General features: G+C 49.1%; 1 protein-coding gene across 1 annotated transcript; it reads right to left on the bottom strand.

Moving 5' to 3' along the window:
• Nucleotides 1–5,329: 5,329 nt before the first annotated feature.
• Nucleotides 5,330–19,406, bottom strand: GSDMA (gasdermin A). Its single transcript, XM_049780478.1, has 11 exons — nt 19,193–19,406; nt 18,526–18,706; nt 14,338–14,503; nt 13,152–13,248; nt 11,668–11,715; nt 10,868–10,894; nt 10,224–10,244; nt 8,734–8,888; nt 8,280–8,394; nt 6,143–6,216; nt 5,330–5,572 (listed from the first exon to the last, which is right to left on the bottom strand). The coding sequence occupies exons 1-11, from the start codon at nt 19,404–19,406 to the stop codon at nt 5,330–5,332; spliced, it is 1,341 nt and encodes a 446-aa protein (XP_049636435.1).
• Between the last annotated feature and the right edge of the window lie 1,105 nt (nt 19,407–20,511).

The following is a 20,511-nucleotide window of genomic DNA, read 5'->3' as shown; positions in this document are numbered from 1 at the left end:
GCTCAGGGTTTACTACTGGCTATCTGCTCAGAAATAGCTCCTGGCAGGCACGGGGGACCATATGGGACACCGGGATTTGTACCAGCTACTTTAGGTCCTGGATCTTCTGCTTGCAAGGCTAACACCACTGTGCTATCTCTCTGGCCCCTCCACTTAGTTTTTTATTTATTTATTTATTTATTTTATTTTTAATTTTTTGGGCCACACCCGGCAATGCTCAGGGGTTCCTCCTGGCTGTCTGCTCAGAAATAGCTCCTGGCAGGCACGGGGGACCATATGGGACACCGGGATTCGTACCAGCTACTTTAGGTCCTGGATCTTCTGCTTGCAAGGCAAACACCACTGTGCTATCTCTCCGGCCCCTCCACTTAGTTTTTTTTTTTTTTTTTTTTGGTTTTTGGGCCACACCCGTTTGACACTCAGGGGTTACTCCTGGCTATGTGCTCAGAAATCGCCCCTGGCTTGGGGGGACCATATGGGACGCCGGGGATCGAACCGCGGTCCTTCCTTGGCTAGCGCTTGCAAGGCAGACACCTTACCTCCAGCGCCACCTACCCGGCCCCATCCACTTAGTATTTTTAAAGAATCTTCCAGATCTAGGAGAGATAGTATAAGGGGTTAAGGTGGTTGCCTTGCATGCAGGCACTGCCAGGAGTAGCCCCCAGACCAAACAACATCTTCCAGATGAGAATATGAAAATACACTTCCTTCCTTCCTTCCCTCCCTCATTCCTTTTCTTTTCTTCCTTCTCTAACTTTCCCCTCTTCCTTCTTTTTTTTTTTTTTTTTTTTTTTGGTTTTTGGGCCACACCCGTTTGACGCTCAGGGGTTACTCCTGGCTATGTGCTCAGAAATTGCCCCTGGCATATGGGACGCCTGGGGATCGAACCACGGTCCTTCCTTGGCTAGCGCTTGCAAGGCAGACACCTTACTTCCAGCGCCACCTACCCGGCCCCCCCTCTTCCTTCTATTCTTCCTCCTTTCCTCCCTTCTTTCCTTCCCTTTCTTTCCTTCTTTCCTTCTCTAACTTTCCTCTTCCTTCTAGTCTTCCTCCTCTCCTCCCTTCTTCCCTCCCTTTCTCTCTCCACTCTTTCCTTTCTTCCTCCCTTCCTTCTTCTGTCCTTTCCTTTTACTTTTTGTTTTTGTTTTTGTTTTGGATCACACCCGATAGCGCTCGGGTTACTCCTGGCTCTATGTTCAGAAATCACTCCTGGCAGGCTCGGGAGACCATATGGGATGCTGGGATTCGAACCACCATCCTTCTGCATGCAAGGCAAATGCCTTACCTCTGGCCCTCCTTTTACTTTTTTTCTTTCTTCACACACAGTAATGGTCAGGGCTTACTCTTGGCTCAGGGATCATTCCAGGTGGGCTCTGGAGACTATATGGGGTGCCAGGGATGGAATATAAGGCAAACACCCAACCCGCTGCACAATCTCTAGCCTTCAGGGGCTATTCCTGCTTATGCTCAGGGAACTGTATGTGGTGCCTGGAGTTTAACTGAAATCAGCTGCAGTGATGCCAATGCCTTACCTCCTATGAGGACCTATACCAACCATCTCTCAGCCCAGAACCCAGTTCTTAAGTGAAAAAAAAAAAAAAACACAAAAAAACTGTGTTTTTTCCCTTTGTATTTTTAACTTTTCTCTTTCTCTCTCTCTCTCTCTCTCTCTCTCTCTCTCTCTCTCTCTCTCTCTCTCTCTCTCTCTCTCTCTCTCTCTCTCTCTCTCTCTCTCTCTCTCTCTTTTTTTTTGGGCCACACCTGTTTGATGCTCAGGGGTTACTCCTGGCTATGTGCTCAGAAATCGCCCCTGGCTTGGGGGGACCATATGGGACGCCGGGGGATCGAACCGTGGTTTGTCCTACGCTAGCGCTTGCAAGGCAGACACCTTACCTCCAACACCACCTTCCCGGCCCCACTTTTCTCTCTTTTGTAAATGAAAAGCTTGAGTGTTAGACCAGGAAAGACCTATAAATAAGCCAGGCCAGAAGAATGTTTGTTCTGAATGCATTCTGCTTCATACTTATTTAACTTTTTGGTATTTGAACTCAGCAGTGTTTAGGCATATTCCTGGCTCTGTGCTCAGGGATTGCTCCAAATGCTCGGTACTATAAGGGGTGCCAAGGGTTAAATTGGATCAGGCACATGCAAGGAAAAATCTTATTCATTGTATTATCTCCAACCTACCTTCCACTTTATATTTGCATTAAGAATGTTATTCAGGGGGCAGGAAAGATAGCATGGAGGAAAGGTATGTCTTGCATGCAGAAGGACGATGGTTTGAATTCCAGCATCCTATATGGTCCCCCAAGCCTGCCAGGAGCGATTTCTGAGCATAGAGCCAGGAGTAACCCCTGAGCACTGCCGGGTGTGACCCCAAAACAAAAAACAAAAACAAGAACAACAAAAGAATATTATTCAGGAGCCGGAGCGATAACACAGTGATAGGGCATTTGCCTTGCAAACAGACGACCCGGAACGGATCTAGATTCAATCCCTGGCAATTCATAAGGTCTCCTGAGCCTGCCAGGAGAAATTTCTGAGTACAGAGCTAGGAGTAACTCCTGAGCACCGCTGGAAGTGGTTCAAAAACCAAACCAAACAAAAAGTGTTCTTCATATTCTTTGTATCCTCCTTTCATGCTATTGCAGCAAAAAATAGCTAAAAAAAAAAAAAAAAAAGAGCTATTTGTGGGGCAGGAAGAGCAACACAGTGAGTAGGGTGCTTGCTTCGCACGCAGCTGACCTGGGTTTGATTCCCAGGACCCCACATGGTTCCCTGAGCCATTGAGTGATCCTTGAGCACAAAGCGAGGAGTAAACCATACCATTGCTGGGTATGGGAAGAGAGAGAGAGGGGAAAGAGAGAGAGAGAGAGAGCGAGCAAGAGCACTATTTGCTAAATGGAGCATGCAAGGCAAACAATGTGTATATGTGCTGGTATCAGGGAACATGTCATAACTAATTCCTTAATTCCTTCCTGTCTTTTACCATAGGGATAGAAGACAGGTAACAGGACTTTTGAATCATCATCGAATAAACTTATTAAACTTATTAAATAAACTTATTAAAACCTTTTCATAACTCGGCATCAGTAGCTGAAGGTGGAAGAGAAAGGGCAGAAAACAGAAGGGCTTTGTTGTGCATATTAATGGGCTCACTCTGAGATAGTTAGGATGTTAGCTCATCTCTTTAGTAAGTTTACATCAGAAGGGAAAAACAGTCACTCTGTCCTTGAGCAATACATTGAGATCTTGGAAGGTTCCCAGAATGGGGGAAGATGGCTTAACATGAAGTTTTTGGCAACTGGTCACGAAGTTTTTGGTGAATGAGGGAAATAGTCTGGGCAGTGGGTAGATCAGAAGAGGAGTCTGTCGTTTAGGGCTAAAAACCTTAAGAAATTATGCATTTAAGTATTGTAGATAAAAACTTTCTTTAGCAGAAGGGATCAAAAACAGGGCCTCACACATATGAAACCTGTGCCCTGACACTGAGTCATATCCCCTATCTCATAGGACCAGTCTGTTGTTTGTCTGTTTTATTTGGTCACACCTGGAGACACTCAGGGGTAACTCTTGGCCCTGTGCTCAGAAATTATTTCTGGTAGGTAGGCTCAGGGGACATATGGGATGCCAGGGATCAAACCCTGGTCAGCCACATGCAAGGCAAATATCCTACCCATTGTGCTATTGCTCTGGCCCCTCATATGATTATTTTATTTATTTAGTGATTTCTTTTTTTGGGTTACACCCGGCAGTGATCAGGGGTTACTCCTGGCTCCACGCTCAGAAATCGCTCCTAGCAGGCTCAGGGGAACATATGAGATGCCGGGATTCAAACCAATGACCTTCTGCATGAAAGGCAAATGCCTTACCTCCGGGCCCAGAGAGATAGCACAGCCGAGTTTGCCTTGCAAGCAGCCGATCCAGGACCAAAGGTGGTTGGTTCGAATCCCGGTGTCCCATATGGTCCCCCGTGCCTGCCAGGAGCTATTTCTGAGCAGACAGCCAGGAGTAACCCCTGAGCACCGCTGGGTGTGGCCCAAAAACCAAAAAAAAAAAAAAAAACCTTACCTCCGTGTTATCTCTCCGGCCCAATTATTTTAGTTTTAGTAAATAAAAATAAGTATCAGATATTTAACCCAGGACGTCTACATAGGAAAGGCAAGTCTCTACTGCTAAACTATATTTCTGGTTCCCAAACAACTATTTTATTTTTTCATTTTTTAATTATTAATTTTTTGTTCGGAGGCCACATCCAGTGGTACTTGGGTTATTTCTGGCTCTGGACTCATGAATCACTCCTGGGGATTATTTCTGGCAGTGCTCACTCCATATGGGATGCCGGGGATAGAACTTGGGTCTGCCGCATGTAAGACAAATTTCCTATGTACTGTATATCTCTGCAATCCCAGGAGTCAACATTTTTTTTTGTTTTTGTTTTTTTGGGTCACACCCAACAGTGCTCAGGGGTTACTCCTGGATCTATACTCAGAAATCGCCCCTGGCAGGCACAGGGGACCATATGGGATGCCGGGATTAGAACCACTATCCTTCTGTATGCAAGACAAATGCCTTACCTCCATGTTATCTCTCCGGCCCCAACATTCTTTTTTTGTTGTTGTTTTTGGACTACTCCCAGTGGCACTCAAAAATTATTCCTGGCAGGCTCAAGGGAACATGGGATGCCAGGGATTGAACCCAGGTCAGTGGCATTAGAGGCAACACCCTACCTGCTGTGCTTTTGCCCTGGTCCACCAGGAGTCAACATTCTTTACCCTTATAGTCACTATTTGTGCAGTTCCAACTGGCTTGAGGATAGTATGGTAGTCTTCAGCTACATGTGCTCTAGATGTAATATGATATTGTCTTTTTCTTTTTCTGAAACAAATCATGCATTTCCTTTTGCTAGATCTTAAAAACAAACAACAACCAAAAATGCAAACCACCAAAATTGTTCAAAGTGAAATAATATTTTCCATTCATTCCAGTAAAGCTTGATTTGCGGAGGCAGAAACAGGAGGGAATTGGGGCAGGGAATCAATTTAACATTTTTCGGGGGGAGGTGATTACTGAACTTGTTCACAGTTTTAAAATGTGAATGTTTCTACATTGAGGGGAATTTAACATCAGCAAAGAACTTGATTGTGGAGTTGTAGGGGCAGAGGAAGATAAAGGCTTGATGCAGGAAGGTGGGGTGATTGGTTCTCTCTGTGACAGGGTTTCCTTCCTGTCTTCAGAGCATCTTAGCTCTGAAATGCCCTTTAGGCTTAAGGAATCAGGACTGGGTTTTGGGGAAGGCACTGGAAAGGCAGGAGCTGGAACCAACACATTAGGAACTATTGGTCAGCAATTGTAGGAGAGAGAGGCCTGCGTAAAGGGCACAAAGGTGTGGAAGGGCGTCTGGGTCCCATGTGTACTCAGGGCCTGATCTCTGCACTTCCAGGCCACTTAGCCCCACCAGGGCCTCTGTCAGAGTCAGTTCATCTTCCCCCAGAGAGGATAGCAGCTCCATCTTCAGGGGGAACACCATCTCTTTGTCCTGATGAAAATTCTGTTTCATTGTGGTCTCCACCTGGAAGGAACCAAAAGAGCATGAGAAAACAGAGAACTGGAAATGCTCTTCCTCCCAGCTCACAATCCCACAGAAGATTATAATTCTCTCACTGTAACTCCTTTCATGCATGACACCATGTTACACTTTCATCCGGGGCCTTTGGACAACCCTGTAAAGTGGCACCATCTTTATTTTTAGCCCCCTTTTACAGACACTGAGACTTGAAAGGATTTGCTCAGGTCTGAGGCTATAGCTCTAGGGTAGAGAACATGTGTTGGGTATCTAAGGCCTTGGCTTTCATTCCTGGGAACCCTAAAATTCTTGCTGGCTAAAAATAAGCAAAGCCAGAATTTTTCTGTTTCTTCTTCCCAGAGCTGATTAAAAAGCCCAAGTAATGGCCCAGAAATTCACTCTTCTCCCGCTAGTCATGAACTAGCACAGGGCAAGAGTTGCAGAGACATAAGACATGGACCTGAACTTCTGGGATAAGACAGGGACCCATTGGGATGGATCTGCCCCAATCTGTATCTTTCCACCATGCAGACTAACACCCTTCCATCTCTCCCGACAACCGCTGCTGTTTCTCACCAGCTTCAGCTGCACAGGCAGGATCTTTTTCTCCATGGATTTGACCAATAACTTCTGTTGTACTTCACTAAGCTCTGAAGCAAAAGGAAAAGAAAAAGAATGCTCGGTGTGTTGCTCATGTGAGGGACATATGAACATATGTCAAGATTTTCAGCTTTAATTCATTTATACATCCAGCCCTGATTGGAAGCCTGCTCTGTGCCAGACACCTTTGCTACGTGCCAGATATATCTCTTCACTCTAGGAATTTAAAGCCTGGTGGAAGAGATGGGGAACTCAAAATCAAAACATGGGGAGGCTACTTTGGTCTTGGAGTTGAGGGAAGACTCCCTTCCTTCCTTCCTCCTCCCTCCCTCCCTCCCTCCCTCCCTCCCTCCCTCCCTCCCTCCCTCCCTCCCTCCCTCCTTCCCTCCCTCCCTCCCTTCCTTCCTTCCATCTTGTCACATCCGGTGGTGCTCAGGGTTATTCCTGGCTCTGTTCTCAGAAATTGATCCTGGCAGGCTCAGGGGATCAAATGGGATGCCAGGAATTGAACCCGGGTCTGTCCCCGGTCAGGCGCATATAAGACAAATGCCCTATTGCTGTATTATTGCTCTGGCCCTGTTTGCTTTGTTTTCTTTAGCTTTTTGGAGGGCTGGGGCCCACACTTGGTGGTGCTCAGGTGCTACACCTGGCTCAGTGCACTGGGTGGGGAAGCATGTAGTTCTGGGATTGAATGGGCCTCCTGTAGGTGCTCCATCCTTCTGAACTATCTCCTCAAGGGCTGAGATTTCCACAGGGAGCCAAAGTCTTAGCCTACACTGGAAGGACCATAGAGTTTTACTCTGGAGTTGGGGTGGGGTTATGCTTCAAGCAGGAAGAAGAAAATTCAAGGGCAAGATCAGATCATGTTCCCCTCTGAAACTAATGTCAATAGTCATCAGCCAGGGCCAGAGCGGTGGCACAGCGGTAGGGCGTTTGCTTTGCATGCAGCTGACCCAGGACGAACAGTGATTTGATGCCCTGGTGTCCCATAATATGGTCCCTCGAGCCAGGAGCGATTTCTGAACTCATAGCCAGGAGTAATTCCTGAGTGTCACCGGATGTGGTCCAAAAACCAAAAAAAAAAAAAAAAGTCAGCAGCCAAGTGGTGAGCTTAGCCACATGGCGACATTTTAAATATATGGTTGATAAAAGAAGGAAGGGTAATTTTCCCGGCCTCTGTCTGCAACTTTAGGATTTTTTTTTTTTTGATAATCCAAAGTGATCAAGAGAATCCTTAGGAACAAAACCAATTTATAAAGATGTTAATATAGGGCTGGAGATATGGCACAGGGGTTAGTACACAGCACTGCATATGGTTATCCAAGCACTGCCAGAAGTGATCCCTGAGCACCACCAGGGATGACCTCCAAATGAACAAAAAAAATCTGGGGATTAGGGCTGGGAATCAAGTGGTAGAGCCCAGGCACAGGGGACCATATGGGACACCGGGATTCAAACCAACCACCTTTAGGTCCTGGATCAGCTGCTTGCAAGGCAAAAGCTGCTGTGCTATCTCTCCGGCCCTGCCCAGTCTTGTTTTTCTCATCCCCACCAACACTGCCAAGAGGGAGTCCCACAACAACGAAAATGAAAAGATCAAAAATAGTGTAAGTATAAACAATTTGTCGGTGGCACAATTTTCCTGGTGTTTCTTTCTTTATTCTTTCATTCATACTTTTATTTATTACCATTTTTTGTTATTTTGGTTTTGGGGTTACATCTGGATGTGTTCAGGGCTTACTCCTGTTCTCAGGGATCACTCCTGGCAGGCTAGGGGTGCTGAGGATCAAACCAGGATTGGCCATGTGCAAGGCAAACCCTATAAATTGTACTATAGTTCTGGCACCTCACCCATACTTTTAATTAATTAATTTTTGGCTTTTGGGTCACCTAGTGGTGCTCAGGGATTACTCCTAACTCTGTGCTCAGAAATCACCCGTGGCAGGCTCGGGGGACCATATGGTATGCTGGAATCCAACACTATTCATCCTGGGTTGGCTGTGTGCAGGGCAAATGCCCTACTGCTGTGCTGTGCTATCTTGCTGGCTCTCACCTGTACTTTTAGAGATTCTCTCGGTGGCTCATTCCTAGCCCCATGAAGGTATGTGCTTACCTGTTAGAGCGCCGAGGAAATAGAGGACAGCGTCCAAGGCCTCCTTGGAGAGCTGGACATCTTTGGGGAGTGCCTCCAGGCTCACTTCATGCCCTTTGTCTAGAGCCCCTTCGAGCTGTAGGAAAGAGGATGACCAAATGCTTGTGTCCAGAGCCCAGATCGGCCTGGCCCCGAGCAATGGTGTAACAAAGGGGTCACTTCCCACTTCCTAGTGCCTTTTTGAAGCCCTAAAGCCCTGAAAAGGACCAGAGTGTGTGGGACCCTCACTCTAAGCCTTGGACCATTTCCAGCCTCATCCCATCAGCGGGGATCCTGGGGGGAGTGCTGATGGGCCTATTTGCCCTTTTTTACAGCAGGACAAAGGGTACAGCCATAGCCAGGCCACGAAGGGGCAGTTAATCCTGGGGGCCACAGCCCCACTGACCGAAATGTCCATTCTCCTCTCCCGACCTACCGTCTGCTCCAGGTCCTGCAGCTCTTTCTTCTTCCCCAGCAGTTTGCTGAGGGAGCTGAGCAGGGAGCTTTTTCCAGCTGGGCTCAGCTTCTCCACTTCCCGACATTCTCTCTGCACCTCTGCTTGTAGCGTATTGAAGTCCTCGTGGGCTTCCCCTATGGGGACCATAAAGGTAGCAAATGACACCCTCTAATATCCCCCACCCCAATGATTCACTCTCAGGTTCCTGTGCTCTGCTCCTAGTCTGGGCCTAGTCTTGCCTTTTGTTTGTTTGGTTTCAGGGCCCCACCAGGCAGTGCTCAGAGCTTACTCCTGGCTCTGTGCTCAGGAGTCAGGAGTTGGGGGACCATATGGGGTGCTGGGGATCAAACCTGGGTTGACTGCATGCAAGGTAAGTGCCCTACCCTCTGGACAATCACTTTTTTTTTGGGGGGGACACACCCTGAGTAACTCAGGGGTTACTCCTGGCTATGTGCTCAGAAATCACTCCTGGTTTATAATCATATAGGATGTTGGGGATCGAGCCTAGATCTGTCCAGGGTCCTGGGTAAGGCAAAGGCCTTACCACTGTGCTATCGCTTCGACCCCTGGACTTTCTCTTAAGGCACCTTGTCTCTCCTCTAGACCAAAGAAGGTGGCTCAGAAGTTCCCTTCAGGCCCTGACTTGGTATTGGGAGGCTGATGTGAGGAAGAGGGGAAGGATCAGGACCCAGAGAGTCCTCTCAGCCCCTTTTTTAGAAACAGAGAGGGCAGCCCCACCCCAGCCAATTTCCCCAGGGCCGAGACTGGCTGAGTGAAGAGCTATTTCTCCTCTGGCATTAATTGGCCCAGCAGATGTCTTAGGAAGCTGGTGAGGGAGCAGGCAGGACGGCTTCAGAGGAAGGATGTCTTTATGGACAGGTGTGGGTGGATATGGAGGAGCTGGAACCTTGGCCTACGCCTCCTTTCCCACTCCATGGCATTGAACAGAGTGATTTTCTGTAAGTGAACTCAGTTCTTGTTTATATTTTTGGGTCACGCCCAGCAATGCTCAGGGCTTATTTCTGGCTCTGTGCTCAGGAATCATTCCTGGCAGTGCTTAGGGGACCATATGGAATGCAGAGATTGAACCTGGTTTAGCTGTGTGCAAAGCAAATGCCCTACCCATTTGCATTATCTCTCTAGGCTCTGGTCTCAGCTTTTTTTTTTTTGTTTTGTTTTGTTTTGTTTTGTTTTGTTTTGTTTTGGAGCCACACCTGGCAGCACTGAGGGATTACTCCTGGCTCTGAGCTCAGAAATCGCTGCTGGCAGGCTTAGGGGACTATATGGGATGCTGGGGATCAAACCCGGGTCAGTCCAGGGTCAGTTGCAAGGCAAATGGCCTACCCACTGTGCTGTCATTTCAGCTCCCTATGAACTCAGCTTTTACCTCCCTACCCCCACATTGGAAAAGACAGTTCTCCAACTGCCTTTAGGCATCTCAAAAGCAACCCCCCCCCCAAACTCCTTACCCACATCTGATGCCTGGATAACTGAGAAGGAAAAAAAAAAAGGCACAGTAAGAACATTATTCTTTAGACGAAGAGTACCCAGGTGCTAATGGGGATCCCTGAATCCTAGAAGAGCTCATCTGTCTGAATGGGACTTGGGCTCTGAGGACAGAAGGGGTCCCCTGCCTTGTCCACTCTTGCGTGTTGGAGATACCCACTTGGTTATGACAAATTACAGCTGCAAAGGGCTTCACAGACAAAGAATCAACCCCCTCCTCGGGTTTCAAGATCAAAGACACTTCCCACTTCCACTGCCTTTTACTAGATAATGGGGATTTTTTTTTGGGGGGGGGGGCATTTGACACAACCAGCAGCGCTCAGGGATTACTCCTAGCTCAGTGCTCAGAAAGCATTGCTTTTGGCAGGCTCAGGTGATCATATGGGATGCCGGGAATCAAAATAGGGTCCATCCTGGGTTGGTTGCATGCAAGACCAATGCTGTACCGCTGTGCTATCAGCCCTGATAACGGCAATTTCTACCACATTACTGGACTATTGTTGGCTGATGCCTGCCCCACCCTGTGCCCATGGAGTAAGGAAAGGGAAGGTCGACGTGGGAAAATTCCCAGTCCAGTTCGTGGTAGTGACATGACAGGGACACTTACGGGTGATCTTCTCCTCTTCTGACTTATCTGCAGACAGAACAGTGCACACAGATCAGCATGAAACTCACCTGTACTGTCTTACCTGGTGCTCTTAGGCAGGGCAGCTTGATCATGGAGCATTAGTATGATCTTGGTTTTTGGGCCACACCTGGAGTGCTCCAGCTTTATTCCTGGCTCTCTTTAGGAATTCCAAGCTCTGCTTAACAGAGCTTGGGGAGTCATATGCAATGCCGGGGGCCAAACCCGGACTGGCCATGTTGGAGACAAGGGCCTTACCCGCTGCACTATCTTGCCCATCAGCAGTCATTTCAAAATCCCACGGAGGTGATGGCATCTCATCGCCTGGGTGATCTGGGAACGCACATCATCTCCCAGGCTTATTTCTGCTTTTGGTGCTGCTTCTCTGCACCCTTGCCCCAGCCCTGGTTCCCTGGGGCAGTATTTATGTGCCTTCCTGTCTATTTTTTTTTTCCAGCTACACCTAGTGACGCTCAGGATTTACTCCTGGCTATGCTCTCAGAAATCAGTCCTGGCTTGGGGTACCATATGGGATGCCGGGGGAATTGAACCATGGTCTGTTCAAGGTCAGCTGCGTGCAAGGCAAATGCCCTACCACTGCACCACCACACTGGCCCCTGTCCGTCTTTCTTTCCCAGAGTGGATGGTTGTTCATTCCAGGAACTTGGGAAATAGGTCCAGTTCTTTGGGGCATTGTGATGAAGTCTAGTAGAGGGTACGGGGCTTTAGCAGCTATCAGGGTGGACAGAGAATGTAGGAAGACAGGAAGTCAGGCCACTTACCTTCGGGTGGGAAGGTTTGCATGTTATCATTATAGATGTGTGGAATATCTGCAAGGGGCAAAAGAGGGGAGCTGTAGGACTCTGAACAGCTGAACCCATTTATTCTGTCTTTAATGTTAAGCCTCTGGGCTCTGTTCATTTTGAGAATCCTGCCCTCAAACGCCTCACCTAGTATCCTTGATTGCAGGCAAGTCGCTTCCTTTCTCCATTCTAAAGCTATTAAACTTTTCTTTATTACTTTTTCAGGGGGATGGCCAAATCTGGCAGTGTTCAGGGGTTACTCCTGGCTCTGTGCTCAAAAATCACTCATGGCAGGCCTGGGGAACTATATGGAATGCTAAGGATTGAACTTGGTGAGCTCCGTGCAAGGCAAACGCCTAACTGCTGTGCTCCGCCCCCCCTTTTTTTTTTTCACTTTTTTCTTTATTTTATAATTATCATTATATTTGGTTTTTGAGCCACACCAGGTGGCGCTCAGGAGTTACTCCCTGCTCCGCACTCAGGAATCACAGGCTCAGGGGATGCTAGGAATCAAACCCAGGTTTGCTGTGTGGAAGGCAAATGCCTACCCACTGTGCTATCACTCCAGCCCTTATTATTATTATTACTATTATTAGCCACATCTGGTTGTGCTAGAGGCTAATTCCTGGCTCTGCACTCAGGTATTACTCCTGGCAGGCTCAGGGGACCATTCGGGGTACTGGAGATCAAACCCAGGTTGGCCACATATAAGGTAAGCACCCTACCCACTGCACTATCTCTCCAGCCCCAAGCTAGTACACATTTCTGGGTTGCATTCTAGGCCTGCTGCCCCTGTGCCTGTTTGCTCTCCAGGCTACATACTTTCTGAGCAGGAAGCTCCCAGCTCTGTGCCTCCCTTCACCTCCAACCTCCTAGGTCTCTACACAGAGCTGGGCACAAGTGACCCACAAAGAACTGGGAGGCATCACTCTCTCCAGTGCTCTTCTGCTGGCAACACAATACGGTATATTGCCTGTCACTCATTTCCTGACATTGTCACAGAGGGGACCAGGATGCCTCCATTTCTTTCTTTTTCCTTTTTTTTTTTGGGCCATACCTGGCGACGCTCAGGAGTTACTCCTGGCTCTGTGCTCAGATTTGCTCCTGGCAGGCACATGGGACCATATGGGATGCTGGGATTCAAACCACAATTGGTCCTGGGTTGGTCACTTGCAAGGCAAATGCCCTAATGCTGTGCTCTCTGGCCCCATCTTTTTTTTTTTTTTTTTAACCATACCTGGCAACAGTGCTCAGGGATTACTCCTGATTCTGCACTCAAAAATTGCCCCTGGCAGGCTCGGGGGAGGGGGAACCATATGGGGTGCTGGGAATCCAACTGGGGTCCTTCCTGTGTTGGCATGCAATGCAAATGCCCTACCGCTGTGCTATCGCTTTGGCCCAGGTGCCTTAATTTCTGCACAGATAACTGGTCTTGAGGGGGGAACATGCCCAGCTCTGCTCACCCCATTTATCTTTGCCTTTAACCATCAGTTGCCTCACTCGAAAGGCCAGGATGCAGCCCTTGGGGATGGTGACGGACTCCTTGTGGTTTATGGACCCCTAGGAGAAGACAAGGAGTAGCTGTGAGTCTGCAGAGATCTGAAGGATCTGAAGGTGAGAAGTGCGGAGAATGGGCAGGGTAAGTGGAGGGTCAGACCAAATGCCTTGAATGAACCTTGGGGATCCTTTATTAGTGCTCCTTATCATGTTCCCACCCAAACCGGGCTTTATGGAACTAATTTCAAAGTTCTTCCATGCTGCTCATCTCTCTAAGGATCTGTAATGTCTCTTCCTAGGTGGTGGCCAGAGACATGAAAGAACTGGGCTGACCTGTTCCATCCATCACCTGCCTGAATGAGCATTCTAGTCCTACCTGAGAGCTTCTTCCATCCAGGCCCTGGTCCCTATTTCCTCCAGGAAGTCTTCCATGACTAACCCCTCCTCCTAGTTCTAACTCATTCCTTGATTACTTATTACCAAGCAGATACAGGCGTGGAGAACATTCCTGATTAGCATTCAATTTTCCAAGCTTGGGTTCTCTGGTCTGGCCTGTGTTTCCAAGCTGAGATATGTCCTCCATGGCATGGGAACTTTCTGAGAGCAAGAATCTCTTTCTCTTCCATGAGGAGGTCAAGGAACGAAAGTCCACACTGTTGCCTCTCTGATAATTCCCTGCAGTGACCAGCACAGGGACTTCACTGGCCTATGGGGTCTGGCTGGGGCCTGTATTTTATTAGCTTTGCTTTTTTTTCTTCGTTAATTTTTGGTTCTTGGGCCACACGGTGACGCTCAGGGGTTACTATGTGCTCAGAAATCGCGCCTGGCTTGGGGGACCATATGGGATGGAACTGCGGTCCATCCAGGTCAGTGTGTGCAAGGCAGAGGCCCTACCGCTTGTACAACCACTCTGACCCTTAGATTTGCTTTTGAAGCTACACCTATATGCATGGTTTGGAGGCTGCTCCCAATGGTGCCAGGGAAGCAGGGATAGAACCCACATGAGTCCACATGTGTTCAGTCTATGGATCTAGCTCTTAGATTCTGGGACAGAAGGTTTGAAGAACAGGGAGGAATGGATACTTTACAGCACCCCAGGTGGGCATAGAGGGGGCAAATGTGAGTTCACACGTGAACATGTAAGAGTCAAACCTGTAAGCCCAGCGGTGCGAAGAATGGGAGGGAGAAGACACCCTCTGCTTTGCCGGCTTTCTCCAGGGTGACCTCCTGCACGGTCTCCACCACCTCCATCACCACGTAGAGGTTCTCCCCTCGGTCCCGCACCTCCTTCAGGAAGGGGTGATCAGCTGTCAGCTTCCTAGGGGACACACACGAGGGAATTGTCAGAGCCTCTTCCCTATCTGGACCCTGCCCTTCTCCGTCCTTCACTCCCCAGGACTGAGGCGTGGAAGAGGGGTCAGGGAAGAGCTGAGGACCCCAAAGGAAGACCCAGATCTACTCAATGGTGAGGGAGCTACTGAATGGTCCTGCCTCATCTATACAGGGGTGGTGGGTAATGATTTTCCCTGGTGGCTGGATGCTGCCATACACCTGGCTCTGCCCAGTTCCCTCGCAGTGGTGGGCAACCGTTTTTTTTCAACTGAGCCAAATCTCGCCAAAACCACTATTAAAATTTATTTTGAGGGCCCGGAGAGATAGCACAGCGGCGTTTGCCTTGCAAGCAGCCGATCCAGGACCAAAGATGGTTGGTTCAAATCCCGGTGTCCCATATGGTCCTCTGTGCCTGCCAGGAGCTATTTCTGAGCAGGCAGCCAGGAGTAACCCTTAAGCACCGCTGGGTGTGACCCAAAAACTAAAAGAAAAAAAATAATTTATTTTGAGAGCCACACAGGGCGCGCACTGACAGAGGCTAGGAGCAGAGTCCTTACTCCTGGAGCGGCCATCCGGCACACAGAAGAGCCACATTAAAAGTGTAAATAGTGGGGCCGGAGAGATAGCATGGAGGTAAGGCGTTTGCCTTTCATGCAGGAGGTCATCGGTTCGAATCCCGGCGCCCCATATGGTCCCCTGTGCCTGCCAGGAGCAATTTCTGAGCCTGGAGCCAGGAATAACCCCTGAGCACTGCCAGGTGTGACCCAAAAACCAAAAAAAAAAAAAAAAAAAAAAAAAAAAAAAAAAAAAAAAAAAAAAAAAAGTGTAAATAGTGGGCCCGGAGAGATAGCACAGCGGCATTTGCCTTGCAAGCAGCCGATCCAGGACCAAAGGTGGTTGGTTCGAATCCCGGTGTCCCATATGGTCCCCCGTGCCTGCCAGGAGCTATTCTGAGCAGACAGCCAGGAGTAACGCATGAGCATCGCCGGGTGTGGCCCAAAAACCAAAAAAAAAAAAAAAAAAAAAAAAGTGTAAATAGCCACATGTGGCTCGCGAGCTGCGGCTTGCCGACCACTGCCTCAGGGCTCCTGCCTGTGCTCTGTCTTTCTTCCTTCCTATCCTGGTTAACATTGGTTGGACAGCCCCTAGCCCCATCTCTTTCCTCTTTAATGCTCTAAACACCAATTGGCTCTCCTTTTGCTACTGTTTTTTTTTTTTTAAGCCAGTCAAATTGAGTAGTGGGGGGTTATATACCAACTTTTGTGATACTAACATTAATAAGTTCTGATAAACCACTGCCATCGGACCAACCTGCTACTGTTTTCTTACCCAGAAACCCAAGGACTTTGGAATGATCAAACTGAATTGCTTGGGGTTATTTTGCTTCATTAGCCAATATCTTAACCTATATCCCAGGCTTACTGTTATTTTTATTTGTTTACTTTTGGGCCACATCAGCAGTACTCAGGAATCACTTCTGGCAGGCTCAGGGGATCATATGAGGTGCCCAGGATCGAACCTGGGTCAGCTGCATGCAAGGCAAGTGCCCTACAACTACTATCTCTCTGGACCCCCTTTTTGGGGGGGTCACATCTGGCAGCAGTCAGGGGTTACTCCTGGCCCTGTGCTCAAAAATTGCTCCTGGCAGGCTCAGGGGACCATATGGGATGCCAGGAATTGAATCACTGTCTTGGGTTGGCTGCATGCAAGGCAAATGCCCTACCACTGTGCTATCTCTGACCCTCTGGCCTCCTTTCTTTTGTTTCTGAGTCACACCCAGCAGTGCTCAGGGACTTTGTCCACAAGCAGCCTGAGTGTTTGGGATCATGCAGTGCTGGGGATCAAACCTGGGCCTCCTCATTTGCCTAAGCATCTCTCTGCCCACTCATTGTCTGTACTTCCTCACCACTCATTCCTAAATTATCTATAACCTGTTTCAATTAAAAGTTTTTTTTTTGTTTTTGTTTTTGTTTTTGGGCAACACCTGGCAGTGCTCAGTAGTTACTTCTGGCTCTGTGATCAGGGATCAATCTTGGTAGGCTCGGGGAATCATATGGGAATGCCAAGGATCAAATTTTTTTATAATCTGTCTCCTATTTCTACTCAGCCAAAATGACAATGACCTCAGGACTCAAAGGTCCTTCTTCTACTGTCCAATCCCTCTTGGCCTCTGCTCACCCCCTGCCACTCCGTTTCAGTTGCCACCTCACTCCACCTTCCCTTCCACCCTTGTCACGACCCCACCATGACACTGTCAGCACCTAAGGAACAGGGGCCCCTCCTTGACCAGTCATCTGGTTTTTCTTCTGCTGGAACTATCCATCGTCTCCATTCGAACCTTTCCGGTTGGAAGTTTCTTACCCCTGTGTTCTCAGAGGCTCCTCCAGCCCTGGCAGAGGTTCTGCTGCTCCTTCAAGCACAGACCATGAAGCCCCTCTGCAAAGCCACCATCACTTTCCCAGTTCAAATACCTCTGACCTGTCCCTACCTAATGCAACAAACCTCTCTGGCACGTGCACCTCTGGCTGGGGGTTCTGGCACTGTGGTATGCTTCCCCACCCCAAATGGTGTGAGTGTGGGACAGAGACATCATCAGGCACCATGATGCCCAGTAGGGCCCTGTCCCTGTTGACCGGGTGACTCGCTAAGCACCATAGCCCTTCCCCCAACCTCCCAGCTTCACCTGTCTTTCAACCACCAGTTAACAAGTTTAAGAGTCAGCTCCCTGGCAAGCCAGACATCTGGGGTGCACAGCATCAGCATGGCATGTGCCACACCCCGGTGCCATTAGTGCAGCTTTCCTGAGGGCAATCTGTGGACTGTGGGTGGCCAGTTTACACTTCCTCTGGGGGGGCCCACCCCCGCTGTGGCCAGTCACAGGAGCAGCAGCTGAAGCTCCTGCCTTTCCTGTTGTAGTTCATCTAATGCTCTGGGAGTGGGAATGAGTTTCACTCCATCCCCTTTCAGCTTGTTCCAATGTCAGGAAGCAAATCCAGGACTCACACACACAAGGCCCAGCCCCAGCCCTCTGTCCCATTCATTTTTCAAGACCTAAAACGAGGGCCCGGAGAGATAGCACAGCGATAGCACAGCGGCCTTTGCCTTGCAAGCAGCTGATCCAGGACCAAAGATGGTTGGTTCGAATCCCGGTGTCCCATATGGTCTCCCGTGCCTGCCAGGAGCCAAGCTATTTCTGAGCAGACAGCCAGAAGTAACCCCTGAGCACTGCTGAGTGTGGCCCAAAAACAAACAAAAACAAAAACAAAAACAAAAACAAAAAAAGACCTAAAAGGAAGTCCTGGGAGTAACTAAATGAATGGGAATGTCTGAGGTAAATTGAGGCCTTTGAAATAGTTCCCATCTGTATCAAATAGTTATCATTGTATCTTAATTATTTTCTGTTGGTCTTGTTTTCCCATTGCCTTTCATCTGGCTTTTCCCCTCCTGCTGGGGAGAGGCTTTGCTTGGATCTCAATAAATGGGAGGCAGGAGAGCTTGGGAAAGAGCTACCATCTAGGCTTGTAGTTCTAAGTGGTGGAACCACTGGCTTGTGGGTGAAGTTTGCAGTGTAAGTTTTCTTGCCTGCTATAACCTCCATATCTGTGTGGATTACTTATTGTGGGGAATTGCTACCAAATGAGCTTCTCTTGTTCTTCCTCTGTTAGGGATATAGGATATCCCTTTCCCTTCTGGGAACTGAGGGATAACCAAACCTCAACCCAACTTCCAAAGAACATCTTACACAAAATTATGTGTGTGTGCATGCATGTGTTTTATATGCTAATATGTGTGTATGTGAGTGTAGTTGTGTGTGTGTGGGGTAAGGCAGGTGGGTCTGGAGGGGGGATTAGTAGGACAGTAGGAGATGGCAGAAATGTCTGGATGTGCACAGAGACTACAAGGACCATCGGCATGAGCCACCCTGTGGGAACTGTCTAGGTGAAGGTCAGGGTGAAACTCTCAGACACTCTCATGACTGTCCAGGCACCCCCAGCCCTGCTCACTCACCTCTCGTGCTGTAGGGTTTCCAAGGATTTGGGGGCCACGCTGAGTGTCTGCACCTCCAGGGTGCTGCTGTGGGACACCCCTGCAGTTCCTTTCACCTTCACTGTCTTTGGCATGTCCACGTCGCCCTCCACTCGGGCATCCAGCATGTTCTTAAAGCCAAATTTCCCAGAGTCCGTGGGTTCTGTTGGGGGAAGCAAATAAAGCAGCTGGGAACCCCTCTTCCCTCTTTGAGTTTGTTGTTTGTGTGTTTGTTTTGGGGGTCATACCCACTGGATGCACTGTGTTTACTCCTGACTGTGCTAGGGATCACTCTTGACAACCTTAGGGGCTCATATGGAATGCCAGGGTTCAAACCCATGTTGGCTGAATGCAAGGCAAGCACCCTACCCACTGTACTATCTCTCTGGCCCCTGGTCTTTTTTTTGGAGGGGAGATATTCCCACTGATGCAGGGGCATGATCAGCACTTCTCAGGGTTCCACAAGATGCTGGGGATGGGCCTTGGGCATGCCAGGCACTTACTCCAACTTTTCTGGAATCTTCTATGCCTCCCTCATCCCTCACTCCTGAGCTTCCAAGGAAAATCTGGGGCCTCATGACACTCCCCTTCCATTGGGCAGCAGGCACTTTGGGGTTCTCCACATTGCTGAGTGCTGTGGGAGGCTGACCTGAGGGCGAGGAGCCTGGCTCCAGCACATCCAGGAGGGTGTAGTCAGTACGGACATAGCGGGCCCCCCAGAAGATCGTGCTCTTCCTCTTCCTCAGCACCAGGCAGAAGGGGTGGAAGCGCTGGAAGTCGATGAGACTGTCGAGGGGTGTCAGGTCCCCTCGGGGGTTCAGCTGTCGGGCCAGAGCCCGTGTGACATTTTCAAACAAGGTCATGGTTCTGTAGAGGGAGGAGACAAGAGGAATCAGTTTGGAGACCAGAGGGTATGAAGACCCCAGAGAGAGATGGAGATTCCAGAATTGGAAAGGGAGCCCTTACAGCTGCCTGATTCCCTGATTGTGGTAGAATTGGCCTTCAGAGCTGAATGGGCAGCCGAGCTCCCTCTCTTTGGCTGCTCCTGCTCGCACCCACCACATCCACTTTCTTCCCAGTCTTGAAGCTGATCTTGGCTGTCATTAACCCTTTCAGGAGTCAAGATCAAGGATGCCAGGGTCAGTGGCAGCCTCGACAAGGGAGGAGGTGAGTGGAGTGCATCACTGTGCTGCCCCTTGGATGTTCCTGAAGCCCAGACTGGAATTTTGGGTAACTTGCCTGCTTCCCCCAGGCACCGTGCAGGGAATCCAGACCTTTTTGGCTCTGCCTTTTGCACCCCACTAAAACTCCCCCTCTCTCAAGATAATGCCCCTGTCCATCTTTTACAACTCACTTTGGGTCCTTTCTTCAGAGATCTTGCTGCAGGCAGCTCTATTCTGGGTCCTTCTAGAACACCTGCCACTCCAGGTTGTTATGGTCCACTCAGTTCACTCCCTGGCCTAGTTAAGCATGGCTTTCCAGAGGCAGGAAATGGGTCTTAGTCATTTGGGCAGCCCCAGCAGCCAGCCTAGAGTCTGGCTTGGAGAATGGGTGAGGCAAGAATGAATGAGTAAAGGCACGAATGAATGAATGTGCCCTGGGAGACAGATGCTGAGTGGCGAGAACCCTGGAGCCAGGGGCTACTTGAGCCTAAAGCAGTCTTGGGTCTCTCTGACTTTGAGGTTCAAATCCCAGTGTCCAGCTGGGCAGAAAGCTAGCATTGTGGAACAGACTCCAAGGATGGCAGAGTCCAGGGGAGCTGCAGACGTTAACTCCCCCCCCCCCCACCTAATGGCTTTTGGTCAGAGAAATGCAGACACATAGGGCCTCTTGGTCACTTGTGATCACCTCTCACCCCTCAGTCCTCTGATGACCAGCAGGGGACAGGGTAGCCTGTAAGGACTCAGGGGCTCAAATCCACTTACCCCTCCTCTCCCAAGGCCCAGGGGGATTCCAGGAGGCCTATGG

Source organism: Suncus etruscus, chromosome 1 (genome assembly GCF_024139225.1).
Source record: "Suncus etruscus isolate mSunEtr1 chromosome 1, mSunEtr1.pri.cur, whole genome shotgun sequence".
Taxonomy (NCBI): domain Eukaryota; kingdom Metazoa; phylum Chordata; class Mammalia; order Eulipotyphla; family Soricidae; genus Suncus; species Suncus etruscus.
The sequence above is the reverse complement of the archived record's forward strand: the minus strand, read 5'-3'. Positions and strand labels throughout refer to the sequence as shown.